Below are 22,614 nucleotides of genomic sequence, written 5' to 3' on the forward strand. Positions count from 1 at the left end.
CATTCCATTTAGCCAGCTGTGTTATCTCTTCATGCAGTTACTTTTCCAAAGTGGTAATACCTGCACTGTGTGCAAAGTACAACAGAGGAAAAGTAGAGGAATCTCACTGCTGTCAGCCACTTTGCTGCAAGTTTTATTCACATTGATTTCTAAAGATTAATTAGCATAATGTATGAATGTAGCATATTACGGCAGCCTTTTTGGTACAGTTTGCTTATAAATGTACTTTATTTTTCATCTAGGACTTGAATATTGCTGAATTTGAGTGAATACGGAAGGCCCGTTTTGTTTTCATGCAAACATTTGGACAGATTTGAATATGTGAAAGGTTTCTTCTTACATCAATGAACATTCATGATCTCAATATTTAACTAAGTAACCATGATTATCATTTTTGACGTAATCAAGTATTATTATTATACTTGCACCACATAATATTTGCAATATGCAGCAAATTTCCCTCCGTTCTTTCAGCAGCTGTATACAAAATGTTTGTAAGAGTTACATGATGCATGGAGGTGCTCGGGATAAACTGGGAATAAGCTGAATTCTATCCCAGGCTGGGAAATTTACCAGTTGCCACATATCCTCCTAAAATATTGGCAGACTACTGTGTTTATATTCTAAACCCTCTACTTTGGCAGACTACCAACGGTGATTTGGATATTATTTATCAACCAACATTACTAAATCTTTCTTAACCCAAACACTTTAACAAGAAAGAGCCAGAAATAATGAGGCGGATCAGGTCCACTTCTGAGCTTGTATTAGCACCGACAGTCAGCATATAATTAAATAGCCCTGCCCATGTCTTTCCATTTGTGTAACACAGTTGCTCTCTCCACACAAAGCGTCTTTTAATTTAGATAGTGTTAAAGGGAAGCCAGTATTTAAGACATTTTTGAAAAGGTCAAGATGTTGATGAAGTGACTTGAAATGTGTTGTAGAAAATGGCCTCTTGAACAGAGGACAGCGTAGAGGAGCATCGCAGATTGATTTCATATACTGTTGCAAGTGAACTGCTTCAGTTTTGGTTTGAAATTAAAAATGACTTTCAGTAAAAGTCTATTATTATCACATTTAAATGCAGGTTTCCATTAGAATGATTACTGAATTTCACAACATTGACTCTCTAATGTTTTCATCCAGCGTCTAGACTGCAGCAGCGGCTTTTCATCATGGTGCAGCAATTTCAGTCAGAAGCAATATGTCAGCTGCCCACTTTTCAGCACTGATCAATAAATACAAATTGTGCAGCTCTCATATGATCTGCTTAGCTGCGTAGAGGCTGTCTCACAGTGGCATTTTGGATGCCATTTCAATACAACTGTTCAGAGCTGAGTGATTAATTTCATAAATGTGCGCCGTCTCATCTGTCTCAATGTAGGTAACAGTAGTGCTGCTCCGTGGCAGGAATTTCAAGTCACCCTCTTCGCCTTCATCCGTCTTCTCCAGATGTTTTTTTAAATGGTTTTGAAAAAGAACAAAACTGGTGCTTTTGAGCAAATATCTTAAAACATAGCCGAGACCGTTTCAGCTCCTGTCCCATGAGATGCTGTAGATTCAGCGTGTTTGCTAAAATTAAATACAGCCCGAGGCATTGATGGCATCCATCTCTCATCCCGTCATTTCCACTCCAACTCTTCCGCTCGTAGCACTCACCTCAGCTGTCTATAACCAGCTTATTGCGGTAGAGAGTCACCGACAAAGAACAGGTACAGGCAGGCACGTCTATGTTTCCAAATCCAGAGGGAGGGTCACACCCTGTCGTAACTTTGGAGTTCGCTAGAAGGCACAGCAAGCACACTTCTTTTATTCATCAACTTTCACAATAATTCCCACGATGTTTCGTTTTGGAAAAAAAAGTCGATGTTTCTGATTAGCATCACCTATTTTCATGAGTTTACCTCGTGTGTGTGTGTGTGTGTGTTTCTTTTATTAATTATATCTGGCTGAAAAAAGGGCGATCGTGGCTCAAAGAGTTGGCAGTTCGTCCTGTTGCCGGTTCGAGCCCCGGCTCGGACAGTCTCGGTCGTTGTGTCCTTGGGCAAGACACTTCACCCACCGCCTACTGGTGATGGCCAGAGGGGCCGATGGCACGATATGGCAGCTTCTGTCAGTCTGCCCCAGAGCAGCTGTGGCTACAACTGTAGCTTGCCTCCACCAGTGTGTGAATGTGAGAGTGAATGAATAGTGGAATTGTAAAGCGCTTTGAGGGCCCCGAAAAGCGCTATATAAATGCAATCCATTATTAAAAAGAACCCCATTGGTGGTGAAAATGCCCAACTAGCTTTCCAAAAACTCTCAGTTCCATTTATAGGATTATACATTCCAGGATGTTTTTGAGTATTACACAGACACAGACATCTTGTAGCTGTCCTTTAAACTTCCATCATTAAGAGCTTTCCCCCCCCCATCCTAATTGTGATGACTAGAATATGGAAAATGTCCCCTGGAAACTGAATTATCGCCTTATTAAGTTTCTCCAGATCATCTAGAGCTCATTTGGATCTGGATTTATCGACCCCAGCCTTCAGCTGTACCCTGACGCCTGTTAGACATCATTGAATTTAATTTAATCTCAGCCCCATTATAAGCCAATTATCCTGAGGTGAGTCTTGTACCGGGACATGACCTCAGTGTCTTCAGTGGTAGCAGAGAGCTGGAGTCTGATAGTCATATACGGTATGTTATTATTCTGTATAGTAAAGATCATTTAATGCGATACTGAGCACAGATATGGTGGGTGGATAACAACTTTTTAGGCCACATCTACTCAAAAAAGGGGGAAAAAAACCCGAGTCCCACACAGACTCCTCTGGTTTCTTTTGGAGCGTACAGCAGTGGCTCCAGTAATGATGTTTGTGTTGCTCTGAGTGTCTGTGTGGTTTCCTCTCTTTAATTGACAGCGCTGACAGGCCACTGGTTGTGCTTCACATCCGCCAAACAAGCTAAAGCGAATTGTTTCCCTGTGGCTTGCCTCTCATTTCAGCCGAGGGCCAGGACGGGAATGCTCTCATGTGTTCAACCGACAGAAAACTCAAACGGGGAGTGTGTGTTGTTGTTTTTGTTGTTGTTGTTGTTGTTTTCACCCCGCCCATCTTTTGACTATGCCACATTAAAGGTCATCTCTTCTTGGAGAGCGAGAGTAAAAAAAGCGAAAATTTTTATGTTAAGTGATTGAGTGCGTTATCTGGTCATGTGTACATGCGTGTGTGTGTGTGTGTGTCTAAGAGCTACACTGCCATCTGTCTTGCTGGTATAAGCTTTCGGCTGTTTTTGAAAACACCTGAAGATCTGACTTTTTGCAGATGCTGTTAGACAAGGAGATCTAAATCAACACTGGGCTATATGTCTCACAGTACAGTTTAGATTTTTTTTTTTTCTCTATCCTCAGCCTGCTCCCCTTTTCTACTCGGGGCTAGCTAATTCACATTGTCCTCTGACAGCCTCTTCAGGTTCGTTATTTGCTGGACAGTTGGATGGATCCATTGCCACAGGCAGTGTGAGGAAGTAAAAGGCTTGTGTGTCTCCTTGTGAGACACACGGGCTTTGCAGTGGGGGTTATCTGCTTGGCCCTGCCTGCAGTGCTTTGAAAGCCCATTGGATGAATGGCAGGGTTTGCCACAGATGCTGCCAGGGTTTTGTGATGGTTGTTTTTCTTTGTGTTGTTTTTCCTTCTTGTCTCCCGTGGCCCTCTACTTCTCGCCAGACCTCTCAATGGCTCAAATGCTTCTTATAGAGTGATGCTTCAGCTCCTCGTATCAGTTACGTGATAGTAGAAATACCCATTTGGTGTAAGCCTCTTCCTCGACTCATTTGATCCCAAATGCCAGGTTTATGTTGCATTATAAACAGCCGTTATTAGCACTCAGTAGCACAGTGATCACAGAAAGAACAATGGTACTTGTAGTCTCAATTTCCCCTATTTAATGGGCATACGCTTTTAATGAGCTGCTCCCTTTACGGCTCGCCACAGAAAATCATCTGTCTCAATCTCACCCTGTTCCCAGCATTCTCTTCTGTAACACTGCCCTCTTCATGTCCTCTTTCACTATGAATCTTAAGTGATTGTCCTCTTTTCCTCCTGCCTGGCAGCTCCATCTTCTTTCCTCAGTATATCCACATCTCTGCACTTGTCCAAACAAACTCAGCTTTGCCTCTCTGACTCTTATCTCTAAAACTGTTCCTCTAATGGACTCACTTGCAATCCTGTCCATCCTGGTCACTTGCAGTAAAAAATCTTAGCATCTTGAATTCTGCACAATTCTCCATACATCATAGCAGGTCTCCCTAACATCTTGTAAACTTCCTATTTGAGTCTCGCTGCTATCCTTCTGTCACAAATGACCCCCTACACTCGTCTCCACCCACTCTACCCTGCCTCTCCTCTCTTCTTCGCATCTCTTGTGTAGTTGTTTTGGATGATTAACCTCAGGTATGTAATACCACAGAAAAACAGTCCACAGAAAAGCACAATAGCTCTCCTTTAGTGGTTAACACATCCACCTGACATGCAAAAGATCCCTGGTTTGCGATCTGTGCCAAATCAAATATGCTGATTCATCTGCTGTGGCGACCCCTCGCAAATAAGGAAGAAGCTTTTATAATAGATCTTTAAGGTTTTACTATAGTCTACAATTCTATATACCAGCACATTTTGCTCACCTGGGTTTGATTATTATAGCTTGAAAGCAATTTTCTGTGCCTCTGCTGGTTTTCTGCTCCAGCTGATTTGCTGAGCAGTATTTCCTGTTTCTTTTCTGTGAATGTTATATGAGATTGAGCAGGTCTTTGGCTGCAGTAAGCTTTCTGCCAGAAAAACTGATTTTGGTTGTTGGTTTAAGTCCAGCACAGATGCCTGTTTAGCCCCGGTCTGTTGTACCATTAAATGTCTTCCAGCTGGCTTTTCCACTGGCTTTTAAAAAAAACAACAAATATACTTTGCCCTTGACTTCAATGTGCCTTTTGTTTATGACACAAATGAGTCCGAGCAATACAGTTAATTAAACATTAAACTATCTAAATATCTGTTTGGCTGCTCTGTACATCTCATGATGCTTATTAGTATTTTCCCACATTTTATAGATGAACAAGGACATGCTCTGTGGTTAAAATTTGATGGGGTTCACAGAGGAGAAGGTGAAAAAAGAAAGAAATACACCTGCAGTTCAGCATTGTGGGATCATTTCTCTTCATCTCTAACCATAAATAAAAAGGAGAGGAACTTCTTCTGTTTTCAGATCACACCCTGTAATATACAAACTGTCTGATGCAAGGTCAGATGCGAAGAAATATTTTTTAGGGTGGACTAAATAATTCCACCTATGCTGTATTAAGCAGAAGGCTACACCACAATAGGGATGATTATATCAGTGCTGAAATGACTTTCAGCCTTGAATGCAGCAGCCTTGTGTAAGAATAGACCTCGGATATATTTCGGGGATTAAAATGTAATAAGAGGCCAGACTTTCAAGAGCTGGGAGTTTAAAACAAATGTTTACAGGGGACATCAGTTAAGTGAGGCGAGCTGAAAGACGCGGCGTTGAACTGTGCTGATAGTCTGCAGTTACTTAATGTAGCACTGTGTCAGTGATTGTGGGGTCCAGATGGGGCAATAGAGCTGTGTTGGCAATGAGAGAGAGACTTTGTACTTTACTTTTTCATACTTAAAACATTACAGTCTATTCAGTGCGAGAACTGGTTAATGTCCATCATAAAGAGCAAAGAACTTACCTTGCTACACTAGCATATAGTGGACATAGATCAAGTAAAACAGCATAAGGCTTTAACATTTGTCTGGTTCATCATTACTTTTTGTAGCTTTATAGGTTGTTTCGTATGTGTAAAATCGATAATAGAAACAGTGTTTGTATTGAAAACTAAATAAAATCCCTTGTGTTTAGGCCTGGTGGGTCACTGGGCTCATAATACCCTGACAGAAACCCTCACAGGTCCACAGAGCTGGCTCCCCACAGTGCCAGAGTGATGCCGCACAGCAGCATTTCAAGTCCGAGCTTTTAACAAACCTTTTGAAAGGTTATCTTGCCAGCACTGTTTTATTTTCTGGGGTTTTACAATCAAATCAGGAATGGCTTCAGGAATCACTGCATTAGTTTGCATGACAGACTTTAATCTTTAATCATACTTTATATATATCATATCTTTTTTTTATATATTAGCTGCAGGGCAGTAGAACTCAAACTCACACCTCAGATGTTCCAACAAAACATCCATGATGGCATGTGATGCTGTGTGTATGCACTGCAGCCAGGAACCTCTGGTTTCTCTTTCCTCCCACCCTATACCCTCTTACAGCCCTGCTGTGTTGCTAGCAAGGCTAAAAATAATGTCAAGTCATGAAGGCTTATGTTTTTGGTGTCTTTCTATTTCCAGACAAGTCATTTAGTTGGTTATATAGTTTGACATTGAGTCCTGGGCTGCAGCTTCGGCTTCCACACAGCACTGTGTGTGTGTCTAAATCAGATATTCAATCTCGATAATTGAAATGGATGGAGTAATTCTGCTGTGGCCTTCCCTCAGGTTTTTGGGGTGGGTGGGTTGGTGTGTGTGTGTGGGAGGAGGAGGGGGATGGAGTTGTATTTGGTGTTGTCTGAAATGATGTAGATCACACTCTGCACAGAGGTGGGTGGGGCGCAGATAAGGGAGCACCGCTGCAGCTGAAATCGGGGTATCCATCACGCCGATGGACACCCCTTGCAGCCCCGTGTTGTAAGAACTCATCTCCTGAGCCTTTGTTATAGAACCTGGAGCCTGCCTGCACATTAATTAATCACACACACAAAGACACACACTCATGCAGCTCAACAGCAAGCCGTCTCACCTGGGCTTTGCACGCCCGCAAGGCCTAGAACAACGAACACAACGTGAGCGAACACACACAAACACACACACACACGTTTCCTCAAGTCTGTCTGATACCTGGAAGTTCTCAGGCCTGAATTAAAGAAGCGGCCAAACAAAATTTACTGTGCTTGGTGTTATCACAGCTTTCCTTTAAATCCTTCCTTTCTGTATCAGCATCGCAGTTTTCAACACACACACACGCACACAAATGAAGGGTGGAAATGCCTTTCACTGTAACCTTGACAAAATGTGTTGACGCTCGAGTATCTGGCAGCTGAAGTCAAGAGGTTAATGTACTTTGGGATGTGTGTGTATGTGTGTGTGTGTGTGCGTGCACACACGCGCATGCTTTTTGCCTACGATAACACGATTAGCCAAAGGCTTAGCCATCACTTTTCCTCACCTCCCCTCTGCGACCACCCAGAAAACTCTGTGTAGACTCAACGTTGACATGCTAGTTGGGGCTAAATGGGATCACCAGCAGGGCTGCGGGTGTTCAGATCAGGATCAAATTGCAGGATTAGGGATCAGCCCTGGAGTTTGCATTACATTAACATTAGGATATGGGACACGTTGTATCTTGGAAACATTGTTTTGCTGAAAAAAGGCAGTGAGCTGAGGAGAAAAATTCAGAAAAGGATTTTTTTTAAAGACTGAATTTTCATAATATGAAAGCAGTCTTCAGGTCTGTGACACTTTGGCTGCTGTCAGTCTGTAGAAGGCTGAGGCTGCTATTTTTGAGGCGAAGCTGCTGAGTCAGGGTGTTTTTTCCGATATTCATTTATCTCTACTGGTAAATCTGGATGTGTTTCTGCTGGGTGCTCGTTTATATGTATGAAAGTTTTAAAAAGTAGGTAATCTGGTTTGGATGATGATATAGAACCGATGCCTCTCGTGTGAAGCAATTGGCACCTAAGGCTGCCTGATCACAGCAGCACACTATCACAGGTAATTGCTGTATTATCAGAGACAGATTGTATGTAACTGCCAACTTGACCCAAGTCAATCACAGGGCGGTCTCCACCCGGAAAACCACCAAACTTTGCTTAAAAAAAAAACCCAAAACAATTTATTTTTTGTTTAAGTGGATTTCTCAGAATTTTAGTAAGCGAAGTGAACTAAAAACTAACTAAATGAAAAATATAATAATAATATGAGCTGAATTAAACATGCCCTCGGTGGGGTGGTGGTGGGACTTAAATGAAGGTGTAAAACTAAAGAAAGGGAATGAAGATAATTATTGCAAAACATAATGAGGCACAATTATTTCATCGGGATTATCTCGTTTTAATAATCAGTAACTGTGCAGCATGCTGTTCCCTGGCAGTTCTCATTTACTTTTGAACATATAAGTTAATTGTTTTTGAGTCGTTGATTTATTTCTAAACGCAAAGGAGGTAACATGCAGCGAAGGTTTGTGTTCCAGATTTGACCTGGGTTGTTGCAGTTATATTTCTGGCTGCTGGCATTGCGTCATTGCATTAATCACTTACTTTCTAACTGCTCCGGGGTGTTCATTAACCCTCCACATGCGCCGTGAACTTAATTTTACCTGAAGGGAAAAGTAATCATTTCAGGCTGTGGAGGTGTGGGCTCAAGCTGGGCTTTTGTCCTCCTCGAAATTATCAAAAATGCAGCAAATTGTGACTTTAAAACAAATCTACATAACATATAAAGATTTATTCAAGAGAACTGTACTTCCCCTCTGCTGCTGTTTTCATTCAGCCTTGTGAGTCTGCATGCATACTGTATAACGACAGTTTAGTTTCTTTGCTGAAACCTGTGGTGATGATCAATTAATCAGATGGCAATTGCAATCATGATTTTGGGCTCCTAACAATCATAAAAACAAGATAACTGGGATACAATAATTACTTTTTTTGGAGTCATTCTACTCAGTTGACTAATCAATCAATTTTACATGCAACCATTTCCTTTACAGTACTTTTTGCCACTTCTTAAAAGCCCCTGACTTTTCCCCTCCTATTTACTTGTGTTTTTTTTTTTTTTACATTTGAATGATATTTAAACCTCAAAAAACACACAAGGTTTGCCTTAACAGTGCATCAGATTTTGAGGTCCTCGGTGGAAGGACAAAGCCCTTGTTTTTCCAGTGCAATTCAAGGGGAAAGTTGACACCGTGGAGTAAAAATCTTCAGGCCAAAAGGCACCACAGATTGAGTCAAATTTTATGTGACCTGTAGTTCTAGAGCTGACTTTATTTTGTGAGGGCACATTTGCTTCACAGGGCTGCTGTGATATAATCTGCTGCTCCACGCTGGGGTTGGATTGTGTACAACAATGAGCTCTGAATAAGTGTGAAAGGCAGACACGAAAGCTTCATCGAGGAGTTCAGTGTGACCCAGAGCTGGAGGGTACAGCTGGCTGTTGAGGTCACGCTTTGTGTTCAGTGTGTTGATGATGTAATCCACATGACACATACTCCAGCAAGAGGCCGAACATGTATGTAGATGTTGCATTATCTTTTTCACTTAAAATATAATATTTTAGTTCAAGTGATGAAAGCTTTACATAGCCTAATAAATTACTACTCTAGTCATACTATCTAGTCCACAAACTCTGGCATTGCTGCTCTACTTTTCAGGCCCAGATGTTGCAAAGCTAAATGTGACATTTTGGCCCTTTTTTCTCAGCTAGGATTACGCTCCCTCATAGTTATCTGCTCAACAGAGCGACGTTTCTTTTGTTTTGATCAAAAGTAGAAGTTGTTGCAAAGTTGTTCATCTTTCCATACTTTTCTGTTTGAATGAACAGATTTTTTTGCACATCTATACTTGTTGCCATTGTCACGTGGACGACCCATCGCTAGAAATGAAAGCCTATACTTTCCTACACTATTAGCACATCTTAAGGTTTTCACCTTGTTTTTTTTATCATTCGGACTTTCATGTTATCCCACACAGATATAGAAAAAATACAAATTAGGAATATACTGTATACATAAATAGGAATAGCTGCATGGCAACATGTGTGCAACGTGTGTATGCAGTATAAATGCAAATGTACTAACATGTGAAGTAATGGGTTATAAATATGTGAAGATATTAGAATATTTTTCTATAATGCTTGGAAATGGATGTAAATGGATTCATGTTGACCGCAAACTGAATAAGCAAGATTTGTGTGTGTGTGTGTGTGTGTATGCGTCAGTGAGAGAGCAACCACGCATTTGTCAATCTCCCTAACTAGCTCAGTCACTCATGCACACACCCACATCACAGATTACAGCTCTGACTTTGCTGCCTGATTGCGTGAAGTGAAGGTTATTTTGTTCTGAATAAGCAAACAATGCATCACTCTCCTGTCCAGCACTCACATCCGCTCACACGATGCGACAGTGTAGGAAGGGAAGGATTCAGTTGGTGTTACTGAGTGGTAGAGCACATTCAAAGTTTTCAACTTGGTTAATTATTATGCTGTTAACACTGAATTTCTCCTCCATGTGCGGGTCTGTGTGAGTGGAGGATTAGTGTGGCCTTTACAGGTGACGGATAACGATGCCTTCAAAGTGTGCTGGTTTCTTTTTTACTTCATCCATCATTCTATTTTTTGCTTTTTTTCTGTTAGATTAAGGAGGAGGGGGGGTAAGAGGTGAATGAGGACACAAAGGAAAAAAGAAAACAAGGTGGTGAAACTCTTTAAAACGTGAAGTTAAACACATTGAAGAAGGAGAACGGATTGATGGATGCCTCAATAAAAGACAAGTGGGTGTTCGAAGAGGAGCAACTGGATGGATGATTCACAGGGACAGAAGGATACTGTTGGTTAATGACTTTTGGACCTTCACACTCCCATTTTTCTGTCATCCCTCTCCCATTTATTCTTATTCTCTGTCTTAGTACAGAAGGGTAATCATTCTTGTCTTTGCAGGACACTGGCTCTTTCATTTTTCATTTTTCCGTCCATTTCTCTCTCAGTCTTGCTGGGCTCTATAGGTTATCTCAGTCTTCTAGTAGCATTTGGCAGCATCAGCAAAAGTGAACAGGAACTTTAAATTCTGATTTTCACATGACAACAACTTATTGGAGCCAACCTTCATGGGTAGATAAATCTCAGGACTGTTGGTTGGTGAAGTTTGAAAATTACAGTGAAGGTATTGGGGGGAAAAAAAGGACCTACCAGCTTTGAAGCCTCAATTTTGGTGCTTTAACTTTTCTCGCCATTGCAGAAATGTCGTTAATCTGTACTGTTTTAAATAGCTAGCAAGGCTCAACTTTCATGTTGCAAAGACTTGTAGTTGTAGTGAAATGTATGGGAAAAGAATGGCTTTGGCTCCTTTATTCTCTGTAAATAATTTTCTGTCAGCCGTCAACAGAGGTGTGGTCACTGATGAGCAACCAGTCAATCCCAGCCAGACTTTAATGAGCGGATGTGACGGCTAGCAAACGGTTGGACAACATCCTTCTGTCACTCAAAGGAGGCACAACTTTAATAATACAAATTTTATTTTTCAGTACAGTTTTATTATTTACCCCTGACACTGCTACGAAGGGATAAATTAGCTATAGAGACCAAAATCATATCTGTACCGAGCTGTTAACACGTTTATGTCACCCACATCGTTGGGAATTTTAATGTCAGAATTTTGGGATGTTGACTTACTTTTAGAGCCTGCCTCAAGTGGTCATTAGAAAAACTGCAGCTTTTGGCCTTTAGAAACAAGCAGCAACCTTCTGGAAGTGGAAATATAAAACCAGTGTTGCAGTTATTCTAAATCCCATTATGGCTTTTCCCAAAACAGAATCAATCCCCATGAACTCCTGTGGTAAAACGCTAGACTAAACACCTTTAAAACGCAGGTTTTGGAAATGTTGGTTTATTTTTTCAGTCCCAGAGATTACCGCTCGCCTAACTTGAATCTCTCAACAAAGCGTGGACAGTCCATTTGCAAATGCAAATAAATCCATGTAGAATAATCAAATCAAATCAAATCAAATCACTTTTATTGTCACATCACATGTGCAGGTACATTGGTACAGCACATGTGAGTGAAATTCTTGTGTGCGAGCTTCACAAGCAACAGAGTTGTGCAAAATACAATAATGTAAACAAGCAAAATACAAGAATGGCTACATCTGAAACTGATAAATATATGTACAATATATAATAGTATATGCATTTCTGGATATGTATACTAAATATTTTTCTACGTGTGTGTGTGTGTGTGTGTGTGTGTGTGTGTGTGTGTGTACACATATTTTACAAATTAAATAGAGTAAACAATAAATAAAATATATAAAAATATACAGAGTTGAGACATGTGCTGCATACATTTAGTCTTTGTTCCCCTTCCTGTCCCTTTTATCCCAAAGGGGATAAAAAGTTCAAAATATAACTTTCGTCAAATAAATCCATCTTTTACGGAGCCCCGCAGGGGGCATGGGAGGAAAAAAAATTAAGACGGAGTTTTGCGAGATCTCGCAAAACTAACTCGGGATCTCGCAAAAGTTTTGCGAGATCTCGCAAAACAAACTCGGGATCTCGCAAAACAAACTCGAGATCTCGCAAAACTTTTAGCCGCATTCTTCGGACGCCGGCTCGAAGCCGACCGGGAGGTCGAGGCACGATGTGCCAGGAAAGCGGTGTTCCTCCCGGCTGTAGTAGGTCTCGAGCTAACGGGAAGAATGCGGCTAAAGCTTTTGCGAGATCCCGAGTTTGTTTTGCGAGATCCCGAGTTTGTTTTGCGAGATCTCGCAAAACTTTTGCGAGATCCCGAGATAGTTTTGCGAGATCTCGCAAAAGTCCATCTTAATTTTTTTTCCCCCATGTCCCCTGCGGGGCTCCGTAATCTTTATCCTTTTCACCTTGACATGCAGATATCAGTTTCAAGCTAAAGCCAGAAGGCAGACGTGATAACCACAAAAATAAACAGAAGCAATAGAGTAAATAAAAAATATAAGTTAAGGAGACAAAGACACTGAGAGACGGTGCTGAAAAGAGCCTTCACCAATAAAATACTTGACATGTTTGTATGCAGCATTTTTCTGTGTATCTACCAACTTGCATGCAGACTTAGCTTGTTGCTGTGGGCAATAACAGCAACGAGCCCAGAACTATTTGTGGATACGTGGAGAGAAATTTTGACTAATGTAAGAATTCCCCCATGGCGACAAGCCCACTGCCTACAGCAAATATCAGAAGGCCTGCCCTCCCCCTATACTGCTCCATCTTCATAGCAGCATCGCTGTGGTTCTCCTCCTCCTCCACTACCACTCGTGTTTTACAGAGGCATCAAAGACTCTGCCCTCTGCTGAGCCATCTGCTTCCGTACTATGTGCACAGTCGCTAACAGAAACAAAATCCTCAGCAGCGCACACATCACCTCCAAGATCATCAGACTTTGCTTTCTCAACCTCACAGACCTCCGCCGGATCTCATCACGGCTTTTTTTCTGTGTGTGTGTGAAATCCCATCTGGACATTGACACAAATCCTGGATCTAATAAAGGAAAGGGAGAGAAGGGGGAGCTGATTTTAGCAGATTCTTGGCATTGTGACCCTGCACAAGCTGTCAAACTAACATCACAGGTCTTAAAGCCCCAATACATCTGTGAACTCTCTGGAAAGGACAAAAAGACAAGTGTTCTTCATTTTATGAGGCATCAATCAATGAGCAGGAACGCAAGGTCGTAGCTAGCTGCTATTTTTTTATTACTGATCAACCTGCCAGCTATGTATGTTGGCATTTGCAGGGTTTATCTGCGCTCAGAAAGCAGTCTGTTATTTTATATAAGGTTGATCATGCTCACACTTGAAATCTTTGGAGGGGACTTCAAGTGTGAGCATGATCGACCTTATATACAATAAAGGACTTTTTGGGAGTGATGGGGTGGAGTACACCCAGGACAGGGTAACCACTGGCAGTCACTAGAAAGTCTAGAAACCATTACGTTCCTCACAAATACTTTCCGTTTCAGTGTTTTCGTATGTGGCATTAGTATTCTGGGCACTGTTTTGCCATCTGTATCTCTCACATCTCACACACACACACACAGAGGCAGATATAAGATCAGTGAGGGGAGAGGAAGCACAGCGACAGGACAATGGACGGCAGGAAAGTGTCTCGTCCTCTCTTTGTTGCTCTGAAGGCTTCAGTGAACAGAAAATGTGAGATGGATGAAAAACAGGAAGGGCAAGTGACTACAACAGTAACTGTATCTGCTGACACTTCCAGTTACACACTTCCTTTATTACTGGAGTAAGAGTTTGAAAAAACATTAAAAACAGATGACCATAAGACATCAGTATTGCTTTAGTGTTAATCTCTCATTATAAGTTGGATTTTTGTCCCATTTCTGATCATTTTAATGCTTAAATGCTGATTTTTCTGCCATTGTTCGTCTTAATCTCTTTATGTGGGACTGCACAGCATCATCCCACATTTTATTGGATCTGGTTTCCAACTGCAGGAAGTCTGGCTTTAATGCAATGGATGTGAGGGAAGAAGGGAAAACTGTTATCATGGATCAAGCAGAGGTTAACATGTCGCCATCTTTTGCTGCTCGTGCAACGCCCAAATGGAAAAAAATTGTGAGTCTATGCATTTTACTAGACAACGACAATAAAACATGATAGAGAAAAGGAAATACAGCAACATTAAAGCTGACGAAACAGCTTATAACTTGGTGAATACAGTTTTTTTTCCTTTTCTTTCCATTTTCCACTGCGGAGAATTGTGACTTGAGTCCATATATTATATGAGAATTTCTCTCTCTCTCACTCAAAAAAATAAAAAGGTGGCAAATCTAAAAAACGAGATGTACCAACCTATCTGTGCACCCTTACTGAAACCTAGAGACGATTACCTCAGTTATTAAGATGAAAAAAGGAATACATGAGTGTGAGAAGACATTCTTAATGCCTACTGTAATTTGCCTGTATGGGGTACCAGAGATCTGTGCTTGTGAACAAATTCTCAGACTAGTTTTCCGCAGTAGTAACGTGTCCTACATTTAGTTTGTGGATATCTGATCACCCTACTCTCGTCTGTCTGCAGTGTAACTGCAGCCTGAGATCCTGTGATTGATACTCAAGCCTGGGGGTATTGCTTTTGTGTTTGATATCTCATTATTTGAATTGGTCCACAAACATCTAGCAGATGCAGCCATTTAGGACAAAGTGGTCACAAAACCAGTACCCTCACTTTATAGTTAAACTTCTTGAACGCTCCTTTCAGTCAATTTAAAGGCTATTCATCTCAGATTAGTTAGTTTAATATTGGTTAATTTAAATCATCAAACTTTGGCAAATTGTGGCCCCAGGGGAGGCTGTAGCTCAGTAGGCAGAGCAGGTCATCTACTAATTGGATGGTTGATGGTTTGATCCCTGTATGCACCTGTCTGTATGCCAGAGTATCTTTGGGTAACATACTGAACCCCAAGTTGCTCTCTGATGCATTCATCGGAGTGTGATAGAATGGAAAGCACTTACCCGAAGAAAAAGTGCCTGTATGAATGGGTGTGAATGTGTGAATGAGGCGCGATGTATAAAGTGCTTCGAGCGCTCGAGTAGAGAAACACTATGTGAAAACCAGTGCATTTAACATTTATAGAACACCTTTATTTCATTTTTTCCCATTTTTTAAAAACATGTTTTAAACTTTATTCTATTTAGATTTCTAACTCATTCTTTTAAAAAGTTCATTTACTGTGTAGTTTCTACTTTCCTGAGCTGTCTTGTCTCATCATACCGCCTTTATATTTTATTGAGCTATTCTACGTTTTTGTTGCGTGTGTTGTGTCTCAGATTTTGATTTAATTTTCCAACTCGGGATCTGTAGATGACTCATGTAACTAATGCACATTTGCTAATGTCATCAATTGTGCAACTTTGTACAGTTATAGACTGTATAGGAAAAAAAACAAAACAAAAATACTGGTAAATTCTACCCTTAACATTTCATATATTGAAAATTGAATCAAGTCTTTTAATGGCTGGTTTCTGCAGAGGCCATGAAGCTCCCAGTGCACAGTTTTTGTGCTGATGTTAATTCCAGAGGAGGTTTAGAGCTCTGCACTCGCTGAGTCTGTGGACTATTACTCGACAACCCTAAATCACTCGAATTCAAAGATTCAGAGGAGAGGCCCAATACTTTTTGTCCTTTTTTCCCCTCATTGGTTATTTGGTATTATATAGACAAACATTTTGAAATATTATTCTGGTCACATCCCAGTGAATCTCCAAAACCTCTTTAGTTGACACCAAAATGTGGGTATTAACGGCAAAGAGCTTTGGTACTATCTGGTAATGAATGTGCTTACTGTTATTCACATATGTATCTGAGATGTGTAATTATAAACCTTTTTACAACTGGAAACAGTGCAAAATAGTTTCTCACTGTGATGACTCTAAAGAAATAATAGATATTTCTAGGGAGTGAGCACAGTAGTTGTGATGGACAACAGTGTCTCTGTGCCTCGGGCTGATGATTCAGCGATGTGTCTAATGGAAAGCTTTTAGCCGCTTTTGAATCTTCCCACCACTCACAGAGGAACATAAACCAACAGATCCACACAAAAAACAAACCAGCCGCCCTCTCTGGTTTTCATCTTAGCTCGAGCCACTCTGCAGCCGCATCTTTTTCAAACTTGCTTTAATGACTTGGAATGTCCTTATTATTATTTCAGTATGTTCTCCGCCCTCGCTGCTTTTCTTTCTACCTTCACTCCCTGCCCTTCTCTCTGTAGGTCAGCCTCCTGATACTGATGCGCTGGTGTTTTTGTTTCTCCTGTTTCTCTCCCATCCTTTGCCTTTTCTTTCTCACCTTTAAGTGATCAGATACTGTAACTCCTATCTGGTGTTTATAGCAAGTATGCAGGAACTAAAAGCTTTACTCAAGGCTCTACTCTGCATGCATAATGATTTATTGAGGTGTTGGGATTGTTGGGTGGGGGAGCTTGGATAATGACGGTGCTGAAATGATGGTTTGTGTCTCTCTGTGTGTCTTCCCTCCTGCTATGAGGCTAATCACTGGAGATAAGCAATACTCCTGCCGTTTCATCAGTGCCGATAATCGCTACCTCTCACCATCTGTCGAGCAAAAATAATTTATTCAACCTCCATACATAACTTCTAGCTTCTGCTGTTTATTCACCGCTTTTCTAGTGAGTGTGGCGCCAACACCTGTTGTCATCCCTGCTATAAAAGGAATGGTTTGCTGACTAACAAGCTTTTAACATTTTGAAAGAACTTCACAGGAGTTTTTGCTCATTTCAAAAGTTCAGCTTGAGAACTTTTGTTACCAGCTTGCTGTCTGATATTCCTCTGTTTTTTATACTGGTGCTATATGTAACAGACAAAGGCCTGCGTGAGTGTGTAATCTGTTTTTAACCTTTTGTTCTGTGTTCCTTCTAGGAAGTATAAAAGGAGCGACAATAGTGGATGCTTTGGATACCCTCTACATCATGGAGATGTTTGAAGAGTTTGATACTGCTACTGACTGGGTGGAAAAGAGCCTTGACTTCAACGTGGTAAGTTGCGTGTGTGATCTTGTTATGGTCAGGTATATCGCAACAATAAAATATTGAATATTATATTTTTTTGTGCAGGTAAATATTATTTAGATTTTCTTGATATATACGATATAATTTGGAGGCAACATCGCTCACCCCTACTACCCACTGTCCCACTGTGTAGCCCACAAAAGCATCCAGTATTAGTAGTGCATGAGTCTCTTCTATTCTGCTGAAGTGAAACAATATTTAACTGCATCACAGAATTACTGTGCGGGTAATCAAAGGTTCTCGACAGGTGTTATGTTGAACCAGCATCCTTCTACCTTCTAACATATATAACTCTCTGATAAATTATTAGCAGAGTAAGGTGAGTTTCAGTTGTGTCAACTAGACCACAGCTTGTGGTTAAGTAAAAGTTATGTAAACATGAAATGAAAAAGCTTTTGGCGTAGCCGGTCTGAAACGCCTCCGAGGTGGTGTTGCTTTACAGTTAGTTTCCTCTTTGCTGTGTTAGCTCTCCTGCATGGTATGCTGAACAAAAACTAACATAGAACTGAGCTGACTAGATCGGCTTGCTGGCAACAATATCTGTTTCGGGATCAGAGCAATATCTGATCCAAATATCGGATTGATGCATTCGTAGCAAAAATGCCTCAAACATTTTGCACGGAAGACCAGTTTTCCTATAGGTCAATAAAAGGGTCATTGAAGAATAAGGTTCTAAAATGTCTTTTAATTTCCTGATAATTTGCTTGTAGGTATTTAATTTGAAAATGATTTCCTAAAGACTGGTAGAAAAGAGTCATAGCTCATGAATTTGACCTTTTTATACCACCATAGTGGATTATAATGAAGACTTCAGCTTTAATTCGAGAGGTTTAATAAAGTATTTCATTATTAAATTTTAAGAATTTAAATGCATGTAAATTTATGGTTCTTAGGCCATGCATTTTTACATAAACTAATAAGATGGGAAAAAACGTGTGTGTGTCGGTGGGGGGGGGGGAGTCAAATTTCATTCAAATAATCATCAGTACAAGCATTTTTTATACTTTCCTCTATAAAAATGACATACATTTAACTCGGTTTCACTAAATATTTCCCCCCCGATCATCCATGCTCCACCTTCCCTATTTGAGAATCACTGGCTTGGCTACTAAACAGTGGACGAATGTCACTTGAATATCTGAAGATAAAATAGAGCAAAATCTCAACAACTTTTTTTTTAAATAACTAACTCCTAACTCCCTCAGAAACTTTTCATATATAAATTCCTTACTTTAATTTAAAAACAAAACCAAACGTGTATTAGTTCGCATTCACTTATACAAAATAAATGTGGTGTACACATCTCTCTGTTTATATCTGGTGGCATGATCGTGTGGTGGTTAGCACTGCAAGAAGGTCTAGTTTGAGTACTTTGTGTGTGTAATTTGCAAAATCCACAATAACTGTGGTGGTTCATGTATTTGGATCTTGAAAAAGATTGATTTGGATTATTCATGCCATGTCATAAATTATCTTCTAAGTGTTCCAAGTGTCTGGCATCTAAATAACTGCAGAGATGAAACTAAACTCAAAAAGCAGTTAGCAGCTTTGGTCAAGTGGTGCTTACACTCAGCATTGTTTAGTTTTTCATGTGACGTTGAGTTTCCTGCAACAGCAAATGAAATCACAACTGTTTGCTCACAGATTTCCTGAATACAACAGTCCCTCTTAAGAAAAAAAAAAAAGAGTCTACTACTGGCGGAAATCCCAAATTTAGATCACCACCTGTGTGCTGAGCTTCGAGCCAAATCAGTTCTCATTTTGAGATTTGTTCCTGACCAACACAGAGGAGTGAAAATAAATTCTCGAGAAGGTGTGATGTTTACTGTCAGTCTTAAATGGTCTTACAAGAGGAGGTGTTGTGTATACAGACATTTAATTGAAGTAAGATAGATCGCCTGGTTTGTTTTCTGCCCATGTGTCTCCACTGAGTCATCACTTGGAATTTAAAAGCTTTTTTAATCCACAACATGCTGAATTACAGAAGTATGGATGTCTACTCAGTATAGCACATTTAAAGAAATGCTTCAAGTTGAAAGGTCCTTACCAAGGACACATGCTTTCACGCAGCACTCCTGAGGCTGTAAAGTTTTACTGTGAGCTTATGAAAAATAGCAAAACATGTCATTACTTCCTGTAGGTCACACGGTGCTACTTTCCAGTTTGAAAGGCATGTTTTTATTGGAAGTTTGAATGAATGTGATCCAGCCTATGACCTAATGTATGAAATCTAACCTTTATATAGATACATGAAAAGGTGAGCAGGTGTATAAATACATATCACAGTGAGGGCTCTTTATTGCTCTCTTAACTTGGATGTTAGATGAACCCTGCTTGTGAATGTATCTTAGACTGCATATAAAAATGAATGGTACAAACACCACGTTTGGAAGAGAGCGTGTAGTGTTGAGTTATTGACCTAAATACACTCCTGTAATAAGTTGCACTAAAAATGATTCACATAATACCAACAGCACAAATGAGATCCCAAAACCAAATTCAATGAGCGGATATAATGCAGCAGAGAAGTGACTACAGCTATAGTAACTAGCTCAGTACTTAAGTGTTACACAAAGCTAAGGCCCATAGTGTTGTGAACTTAAGCCTTAATACTATTTAAATGGGTAAATAAAAATTCACTGATGCTAAGCCTAGAAACCAGTGGGTGATGGGGGACTGGCTATATCCGTCTTTTATATACAGTCAGTGCATAAGCATTAGTTTCCCTTTATTTTAAACCAAAGATCTCCAAAAGTTGATTCTGTTCATCTGGACGTAGCGTCATCCAAGTGACTTCTTCAGTCTTCCTGAAGAAGTCACTTGGATGAGTGATGAAACGTTTCTCCCACAAAACGCTACGTCCAGATGAACAGAATCAACTTTTGGAGATTTGCTTTCCTGGATGATTGAGAATGCATCAAGACGTTAAACCAAAGATGTTACCACGTTTTTGTACAGGAAGCAGCCTGTGAGCATGCACATTTTTTTAACAGCAATAACAGTTTAGTTTTATTTAAAGTGCATTTCCATTGCTAAGACATAGGCTTGTGCTCATTTTAAGGATAAGACACAATTTAATAAAGATACTAAGCTCTAAACTGCCTGACATTCCAGTATTTAATGCAGGAAATGTGTCCTCAGTGATATTATATATAGACTAATGTGATTTTCTGCTGTCTATAAGGTTAGAAACAATTACCTGGTGTTCCAAAGAGCTCTGCTGATAATGGATCCCAATACAATAAATGCGTTACCAACAATAAATGTGTTACCAAAATTGTTGAAAATTATGCCACTTTGACTCTCCTGAACATCTGGAAACATCCAGGAAATTGGTGTATTGACGCTGAATTCTGTTCCATAATGGTATCAATAAAAACCCAGAGAGAGAGCCCACGTACAGGTATAATGTTTGATATGTTGCTCTTGAGTTTTCCAGGTTTATTATTCATCAACTTGTAATTGTATGCTCATGGTGCAGGAGTTTACTTCTAATGAGCGTATGTAAATATGTAAAGCAAACAGTGAACAATATTAAAGTGCTTTTAGAGCACTTTCTGCACGAGTTGCTCAGTATTTACATACATTTACACAAAGGAACATGTTAAACTTTAGTTTGTAGAAAGTTGCGAGCAAGCACACGGGATCGTAATTGCCACCTGGGGAATATTGATTCATCAGATATAAATCCTGTCAACTAGAACTTCTCAGCTGTTATGACCACTCGTGGAAGGGCTTATAATTCTAATAAAAGATTACACTTAAAAGTTACAGATCTAGTGCAGATTTCTTACACAAAGTCTGACGTGGATATCTCATCTGCTGTATGTAATTTCTGCTTTTGCTGATTAATTGTGTGGGCACATGTTAAAGAGTTAAACACAAACATTTTCCCTCCTTCCTTTGATGTTTGCCGTCCTCATTATAACATCCCTGTTAAGAGCTCCTCATTAGGGGGAAACAGCAAAGCAGTTTCTTTGTTTTTCTTTTAGCATGGTTCTGATATCAGATTTATGAAGTCTGATTCTGAAAACCAAAACATACATACACCAAACATGATATATAAAAGCTCAAGTAGTGTTGTCAGTTATTCCTTCAGATCAGCTTTAATCCTCATTACTGTCTCCGAAACTGTGCATGTTTTGGATGTTTTACTCGTTGAGGTTTCCGCGTCTGAATTTTTGGTACCACTTCTTTGTGCATAATCCTTACTGATTTCCAGTATTTGCCAGCAGTCGCCCTGTCAGTCAAACGGCATTGTAACAGCAGGAAGCCCATTGTTTTGTGATCATTTCCTGCAGTAGCATAATGTCGAGATGTAAAGCTGCTTTTGATATTCCACTAAAATGCTTTTTAATGGGAAGGTTTCTGTAGGCGGCTTTGAAACCACCCTCACTGGGGTTAAAATATCAGCTGAGTTAGCCGATGTAAGTCTGACAAAAAACCAACCCAGATTTCACTGAAGGAAAACACTAACCGGCATCACATATTATTAGCAACAATTAAGCATTTGGGGTGAAACGAAGCAGGAAAACGAGTATCAACAGTCAGAAGAAAAGGTTCAACTTTACGTTTGGGTTGCTCATTTTTGAAGCAAAGGAACAAGGCAAACGAGTGAAAGAGATTAAAACAAAGAAAATAATAGCAGTTGTTTGAGACTTATTAATATTAAAGTGATGCCATTACTAATGAGCGTTTGCCATTGAAATGTGTACAAAGAGGACATGAAGTACATAGAGCATAAATATTTCTCTAATATTAGGCAAAGTCAGTATTCTCCAGTACTTTCTGTATGTGCTTGCCAGGATTACCATCCATCCTATAGGCCATCATCAGGCTACCACAGAGGCTTACAGTCCTTAAGGTTGGATGGAGTCATCCAATTTTTCTTTGACTATATTTGCACCACATGCAATAATATCTGGCAAGATTGTAATACTCTTTTTTTCTTAAAAATAGGATAAGCTGTTAAGAAGATGGATTGATTAATGAAATTCTTCCTGAAGAGCCATATGTCAGATCATCGTTTAGAGATCCTCCCTCCTTTGTAAACCAATAGATTTTACTCTTGCCTGTGGGATCACACAATCTGTGTATGTAGCGACTGGAATGGTGTCCAAAGTTTGCTTGTACCACAACACCTGAGAAAGTGTGACACCTCACTTAGAGTCTTTGAGACTTTAAGAGCCCCACTGGTAATTTATTACGGTTTATTTTCACTTAAA

The 22,614-nt window shown here is 40.1% G+C and overlaps 1 protein-coding gene across 1 annotated transcript in view; it reads left to right on the forward strand.

The window, feature by feature from the left end:
- man1a1 (mannosidase, alpha, class 1A, member 1) overlaps positions 1-22,614 on the forward strand; it is a 152,308-nt gene that overhangs the window by 42,260 nt on the left and 87,434 nt on the right. The window contains exon 3 of the mRNA XM_040018055.1: positions 17,241-17,356. Within this exon, the coding sequence (XP_039873989.1) occupies positions 17,241-17,356 (116 nt within the window). The remainder of the gene's footprint in view (positions 1-17,240; positions 17,357-22,614) is intronic.

Source organism: Simochromis diagramma, unplaced genomic scaffold, assembly GCF_900408965.1.
Source record: "Simochromis diagramma unplaced genomic scaffold, fSimDia1.1 OVJJ01000802.1, whole genome shotgun sequence".
NCBI classification, from domain to species: Eukaryota; Metazoa; Chordata; class Actinopteri; order Cichliformes; family Cichlidae; genus Simochromis; species Simochromis diagramma.